General features: G+C 56.2%; 1 protein-coding gene across 2 annotated transcripts in view; it reads right to left on the bottom strand.

Annotated features, from left to right (window-relative positions):
- Window positions 1-6,556, bottom strand: part of ARHGEF1 (Rho guanine nucleotide exchange factor (GEF) 1) — a 16,333-nt gene extending 9,777 nt beyond the window's left edge. For both annotated transcript variants that reach the window (XR_550122.1, XM_008567226.1), the window contains exons 1-11: window positions 6,491-6,556; window positions 6,322-6,405; window positions 5,731-5,844; window positions 3,530-3,628; window positions 3,249-3,291; window positions 2,766-3,012; window positions 2,286-2,315; window positions 1,936-2,035; window positions 1,694-1,790; window positions 1,581-1,616; window positions 466-603 (exon numbers count right to left, since the gene is read on the bottom strand). Coding sequence is in view for 1 of the 2 variants with exons in the window: in XM_008567226.1 (XP_008565448.1) it covers window positions 466-603; window positions 1,581-1,616; window positions 1,694-1,790; window positions 1,936-2,035; window positions 2,286-2,315; window positions 2,766-3,012; window positions 3,249-3,291; window positions 3,530-3,628; window positions 5,731-5,844; window positions 6,322-6,405; window positions 6,491-6,520 (1,018 nt within the window). In the remaining variant the exon portion in view is untranslated. The remainder of the gene's footprint in view (window positions 1-465; window positions 604-1,580; window positions 1,617-1,693; window positions 1,791-1,935; window positions 2,036-2,285; window positions 2,316-2,765; window positions 3,013-3,248; window positions 3,292-3,529; window positions 3,629-5,730; window positions 5,845-6,321; window positions 6,406-6,490) is intronic.
- Between the last annotated feature and the right edge of the window lie 218 nt (window positions 6,557-6,774).

Here is a 6,774-nt window from a genome sequence, read left to right as displayed (position 1 = left end):
AAAAAAAAAAAAAAAAAAAAAAAAAAAAAAAAAAAAGAGAGGTGAGTGGCTTCCAAGATATAACACAAGTGAGCAGTTGTCTGAATTTGAACCCAGGCCCAACCAAGCAACATCTGAGATCTGGCGGCGGAGGGCCACACAGTCTAAGGATTGTGCAAGAAGTTAATGGGCCCAGGAGCTCCCCACCTGAGGGCATCATCAGAGGGTGGACTGGCCAGGCATTCAGAGGGAGTCTGGGAAACGAGGTCAGAAACTGTGGGGAGAGCCCTGGAAAGGGTAAACTGAGGGAAGGGGATGTTATTAATAACACTGGTGACCAGGAGTATGGAGGAGCAGATGCTGAGAATGAAGGGGAAGTCTTGCAGGAGAAAGGTTTATATTTGAGGAGCACTGCCAGAGGTTGGCAGCACTCCTGCCCTGGGGTCCCAGGGACCCTCACAGAGCCCTGGCCCAGGGAACTCTCACCTGGTTCCTTGTCTGGGCTGTCGCCAGGCAGAGGATGCAGAGAGACTCCGGGGGTGTCTTGCCCAGGAGCCCCTACATTACGGTCCCGAGAGGGCACCCCCATGCCTCCCTTCCGATCTGTAGTGCCTGGCTTCTCGGCTGGGGAGATAGAAAGGGAGAAAGGAGGAAATGAAAAAACAGCAACTCCAACACACAACCACTGGGAGATCCAAGATGCTGTACTCCAGCCCCTCTTCCCCACCATGAGGAGACCCATCTTCCCTCAAGTCCGAGAAACCCTACCCCACTGCCTCCTCCTACAAACCCAGGAGTCCAGGCCCAGCCCCTCCTCCTCAAGTTCCAGAAGTCGTCTCCCATCCCCTCCTCCCTCAGACCCAGGAGTCCAGTCTCCCATCCCCTCCTCCCTCAGACCCAGGAGTCCAGTCTCCCATCCCCTCCTCCCTCAGACCCAGGAGTCCAGTCTCCCATCCCCTCCTCCCTCAGACCCAGGAGTCCAGTCTCCCATCCCCTCCTCCCTCAGACCCAGGAGTCCAGTCTCCCATCCCCTCCTCCCTCAGACCCAGGAGTCCAGTCTCCCATCCCCTCCTCCCTCAGACCCAGGAGTCCAGTCTCCCATCCCCTCCTCCCTCAGACCCAGGAGTCCAGTCTCCCATCCCCTCCTCCCTCAGACCCAGGAGTCCAGTCTCCCATCCCCTCCTCCCTCAGACCCAGGAGTCCAGTCTCCCATCCCCTCCTCCCTCAGACCCAGGAGTCCAGTCTCCCATCCCCTCCTCCCTCAGACCCAGGAGTCCAGTCTCCCATCCCCTCCTCCCTCAGACCCAGGAGTCCAGTCTCCCATCCCCTCCTCCCTCAGACCCAGGAGTCCAGTCTCCCATCCCCTCCTCCCTCAGACCCAGGAGTCCAGTCTCCCATCCCCTCCTCCCTCAGACCCAGGAGTCCAGTCTCCCATCCCCTCCTCCCTCAGACCCAGGAGTCCAGTCTCCCATCCCCTCCTCCCTCAGACCCAGGAGTCCAGTCTCCCATCCCCTCCTCCCTCAGACCCAGGAGTCCAGTCTCCCATCCTCTCCTCCCCACTCAGGTCTAGAGGATGGATGCTCTGGATACAGGTCCATTACCATCAATCTCGCCTTTGAGGTGTCGAAAATCTGGAGCTGAAACCAGAGGGAGTCAGTGAGGTGGGGGTGGGGCAGGGGAAGACAGGGCAGGGCAGAGGCCAGGGCCACCTTACCCTGGGGCTCTCCCCGGTTCCAGCGGGCAGCATCCAGGATGCTGCTCAGTCCTTTCTTGGTCTTGGGAGGCTCATCTGACCGCCGGTTCCCCATCACCTGTGGGAAGGTGGGGGGAAGGGAGGGCTGAGCATTTCTGAGAAACCAACAAAGCAGAATTGGACCCTAGGTATCAGAGCTACAAGGCTCCCCTAGGGGCATCTCTGGAGGAGAAAGGGCCAGGTTTGGGTGCTGAGGAAAGCACCTTTTTCCGGAAGAAGTTCCTCCCTGGCTTCTTGTCCCCGCTCTTGGTCCGCACCCCAAGGTGGCGCATGTACAGGCTGATGGCATTGACCACAGCGGCACTGTGGGGAGGGGACAGTGAGGGCCCCAACACACACGCACAGATGTGCACACTACTGCCCCAGAGGCAGGGGCTGGCCTTCTCTCCTAAGCCACAGTCAGTTCCTATGAGTCTCCAAGGAAAGGTGAGGGGATTCAAAAGGACAGAGGCCAGTTGCTCCATGCCCAGGACCTGGGAGTCTAGCCCCAGCCTCTCCTCCCTTAGGCCCAGGAGACCAAATGCCTCCCCCTGTTGTCCTCTGCTCCCATCACCTCTTTTCTTCATCAGTAGAGATGGTATGTCTGCAGGGAGAAGAAAGAAGTTTGTGACAAATTTGCTAAGCCTAGGGTCCCTGTCCACCTAGTACACATCTCCGGTTGCTGTCCACATGCTCTGGAAGCTGGGATAGGGAAGGACAGGTGAATTGGAGAGGGGAAACTGCCAAAGCAACTGGGAAGAACCACAGGAGGGAGGAGGATCTCGCATCCAGGAGGACAGGAATTGCAAGGATAGGACCCAAGTGCCATGCCCAAGCAAGAGAGAGGAGACAAGATCAGGAAACTGTGAGGGAACCCAGAAGCTGGGAAGGAAGACTCAGAGCCAGGATGAATTAAAATGCCAGGACCTGGGGAAGAGCCCAGATGCTAGGAAATGAATGCTGAAGCTGAAAAGGGAGCCTGCAAACTAGGGATGGAACAGGCCAGAGGCAGCAGAGGGTGCCCTGACAGCTGGGGAGGGAGCTGGCCACTTACTGCATCTCCTCCAGGTGGGTCAGCAGCCGCTCAGCCACGTGCCGCTCCCGAGCTTCGTAGCTGGCACGGTCCCGCCCAACCCAGGCCTCTAGTTGGGCCAGCTCCTGCTCCCAGGGCGTCATGCCCATGAGCCGCTTGGAGCGGAAGTCCTCCAGCTGACGGCTCACGGCTGCTTGCTGGCTCTGCACCACCTCCTGCACAAACCGCCGCTGGATATCCTCGGAGATGAGCTCAGGCCGTGTACGGTCTGCAGGGACACACAGGGGCTGGGGCAAGCTCCCTGGTCACTTGCACCAGTCCCCACCCATCCTTGGACTCCAACAGCCATGCTTCCTTGGACTACCACAGTCAAGAATGAATGAATGAATCTCAACTGCCCAAGTAGAGCCTGGGAATGTGGTCTCTCTCCCTGGGGCCTCCTGGGAGGCGGGGAACATGCTAAAGACCTCTCCCTCATCCCTTGTCCCCTCCTCCTCTCCTTACCAAGTTCAAAGGCGACACTGAGAGGAACTGACACCCGCAGAATCTGATCAGGAGAGAGACTGGAGTGAAAGGGAGGACTTGGGAGTGGTGGGATGCAGCCTGAGGTCTGATGGGAACAATGGCCTGAGGGAGGGTGCTGGGGAAGGCCCAGGTTGGCAGTTGCCCCCGGAATAGCTGCCCTTCCCACTGCCCTCAGCTGGGTGGAGGTTGTGAGGTACAGGGTTGCTCTCCAAGACCAAGCAGGGGGTGGTAGAATGGGGCTGCTTGGAGGCATCTCTCACCGCAGTCTTCTCCAGGAAGCTGTGGCAGAAGTCGAGGAAGGCTTTCTTGACCTCCTTGGGGCCCAGTGAGCCCAGCATGTCCGCATGCAGGCAGCAGAGCTGGGGAGACACAGGGTGTGATTCTCCTCCCTCCCACCCCTGCCGAAGCACACTCCCCCTTTGGTAAGCCTAAAGGCCTTTCCAGCCTCCTGGCCTCCCCATGGCTGTGGGACTCAGATGCAATTTCCTCTGGGAAGTGTTCAGTGATCTCCACTCCCACCCCAAGGCCCTTACCTCCTTTGCAACTTCCACGGGGCCACCATGAGCATTTTCTAATTTTCTGTCCTGTAATATAGTTCTTTATGGTTCTATATCCTCCCTAGGATGATGTCGACTACGACTGGCTATACTGAGAGCTTAATGTGTAACAGGCACTGTTATAAACGCTTTAAATGCATTAACCTGTTCAATCATACAGACCATCATTATTCCCATTTTACAGATGAGAAAACTGAACTCATGGAGCTTGCTTAAGGTCACACAGCTAGTAGTAAGTGGCAAAGCTAGGATTCAAACCCAGGCAACCTGTCTCCACTATACTCCACTGCCTAGAAATATTGTTAGCAACTTGATGGGGGGTGTGTGTGTGTGTATGTGTTTGGGTGAGGGGTAGGTTCTGATTCATCCTGGACATGGCCCAGCACATAGTGAGGGCTTGGTAAATAAATCGGTGGACAAGTGGGGCTCACTCATGCATTTGTCAAGCATTTCTTGAGGTTGCCTGTGGGCCAGCCCTGGACTGGGTGATGCTCCAACCTGTCCAGGCTCCTGGGGGACTCTCACTGGGTGAGTGACATAGTCTTAGTGTGCTAAAGACTATGGGGGCGGGACTCTTTCTCCACTTTAAACAGTTCCAACAAATCTACGTCCACACTCCCCACTCCCACTTCTAAAATAGAGCAAAATTCTATGAAAGGCTAAGAGGAAGCAGCCTATCTTTCTTTCGACCACTCCTCCAAGCTGTTGAAGTGAGGGTACAGCATGCGGATAAATCTCAAAATGCCAGAGGCCATCTGGGTCACCTCAGGTGAACCCCTGACCTTCTCTAGGTCTCAGTTTCCACATCTGTAAAAGAACATGATAATATAATCCAGGGCTGAGGTCCAGGATCTGAAGGTCACATGTTCTAGAAACCCCAAGGATCAGGTGGGGATTCCCTTGCCCAGAGGGCCAGAGCCATGTGCAGGGGAGGGGCAGCCACGTTTCTGTAGAGAGAATGCAGATGGAGAGATACTGGCGAATTCCTGATTTTCTGTCAGCTTCTAATCCTTTGGCATCAGGGTGACCAGCCTCCTGCCTTGCAGATGATGTTCCCTTCTTTCTGCATCCCCCGGCTCCCTGCCACTACTTCTATCAGTCTCCTAGTTTTCTACAGAGATTCACTATGCAGTTCCATTCAGTGCAGTGCAGTGAACTATCCTTCCGCTCGGGTCCTGTGTTGGGCTGAACTGGGTTTCCTTGGGATGAGACTCTTTTCTACAGATAGCCCCGGCAGCCAGCACTGTGGCTTCTCCCTTCCTAAATCACCTGCCAGGTTTCCTAGAGTCTGCAGGCGTTTCTGGGCTGCATCGTTCTGCCTCCACATCTCCCAGGTATATTCTGCCTGATCCAGGAGGTTTCTGGATCAACAATTACATTCTGCCTGCCTTGTGGGCTGCTTGTGGTGGTTTTCTGGTTTCTGGATCAGGGAAACCAGAAACCTGCTGTGCCACCTAGACCCGGGACGGCTAACAGCTTTCTCCCAAGCACCAATCCTGAATGACTGGCTGGTGGCACCTGCTGAGAAGGCCATGTAGAGAAAGATTTGATTCCCCACCAGAGTCCGTGGGAACTGTGCTGTCATTGATGGGTGATGCTGCCACAGGCCTGGAAAGGGGACGGGACGTGGTCTCTGTCAGGACGTGGATTCTGTTGCTCTCTGATCAGCCCTGCCACATACACTCTCCTGCCTGCGTTCGCTGTTCACTGAGATTTACATGGGCACCTGCAATCTTGGCTAGATCACATGGCGGCTTCTGACTCTCCTCTATGGTGTGCTTTATTTCCAGATCTTGTGCTGTGCATTCTGGATCTGGTTTTCCAGATCCTCCTGGCTCATATTCACTGGTCTAGCTCGCTGAAAGCTGTGGCCGGTTCCATTGCCTGCCCAGCCCTGCTCTCACCAGGGGTCCCGGCTCGAATTGCAGGGCCACGTGCTGCAGGAGGGCCATGAGGTGGGCCGGGCGCCGCTTCACCTGCTCCAGGCTTTGGAACTGGCTGTTTTGCTCCTCCGAGTTCTGGAGGTGGGGATGTGAATGAGTATAAAGGTGAGAAGACGAGGGGCCTTGGACCTGGTCCTACCAGTTCCCTGGCACTTCCCAATGGATACAAGCTGGGGAAGATCCTGGGAAGTGGGAGGTAGAGATGGTGGTGGGAAGTAAGGGCAGGTGGTTGGGGAGAATGGATGAGATTTAATGTTATATTTATCAATAGGCAATGAGGACAGAAATTTGGAGAAGGAATGGAGATCCATGTTGGGGGGGCAGTGATAAAAATTGGAATTAAGAGTAAGAGGGTGAGAGTCTCTGCTGTAATGGGGGTACTAAGCATGGGGCAGGGGAGATGAGGAAAGGGGCAGCAGGAAGATGAAAGAACACGAGGTAGGCAGTGGGAGGAGGCAGGGTGGATGGCATCAGAGGATGGAGAACTGGACCTCTTGTGGGAGGGGACACTGAGGATGGGACAGAAGATTTTCCACCCCATCTTCTGCTCACCGTCTCCAGCTCGTTCTCAAAATCCTCGTCCTCAGCCCCAATGATGCTGATGGGCACCAGGCCAGGCCGGGGGGGCCCTGGGGCCTGTGGAAGGGGAGGGACGGCTTCAGTCCACAGTGCTCCCACTCACAGCCCCCGAGTCCCCTCAGCCCTTACTGTCTCCACTCACCGCCCCTTGGGCAACGTCTTCCATCTCCATGGGCTCTGCAAGGCTGGGGAAGAGGAGGGGCTGTGGTTAGGGCGGAGGAGGCGGTACAGGGCAGTTACTCACAGATTCCCAGCCCAGGTGCAAAGGTGAGTAAACAGCCTCCCCCGTCCCGGCCTCTGCAGCTCAATGGGGCCTCTGTGTGGCGACAAAGAGCCCTTGAGAGGCCAGCTTGGGGGTGGGGAGCCTGAGGATGGGAGTCTGGAGGGGGGGTGGGCTGGAGGCCCAGGAGCCTGGGTCCATCAGAG

The sequence above is a fragment of the Galeopterus variegatus genome, unplaced genomic scaffold, assembly GCF_000696425.1.
Source record: "Galeopterus variegatus unplaced genomic scaffold, G_variegatus-3.0.2 Scaffold306, whole genome shotgun sequence".
Taxonomy (NCBI): Eukaryota; Metazoa; Chordata; class Mammalia; order Dermoptera; family Cynocephalidae; genus Galeopterus; species Galeopterus variegatus.
The sequence above is the reverse complement of the archived record's forward strand: the minus strand, read 5'-3'. Positions and strand labels throughout refer to the sequence as shown.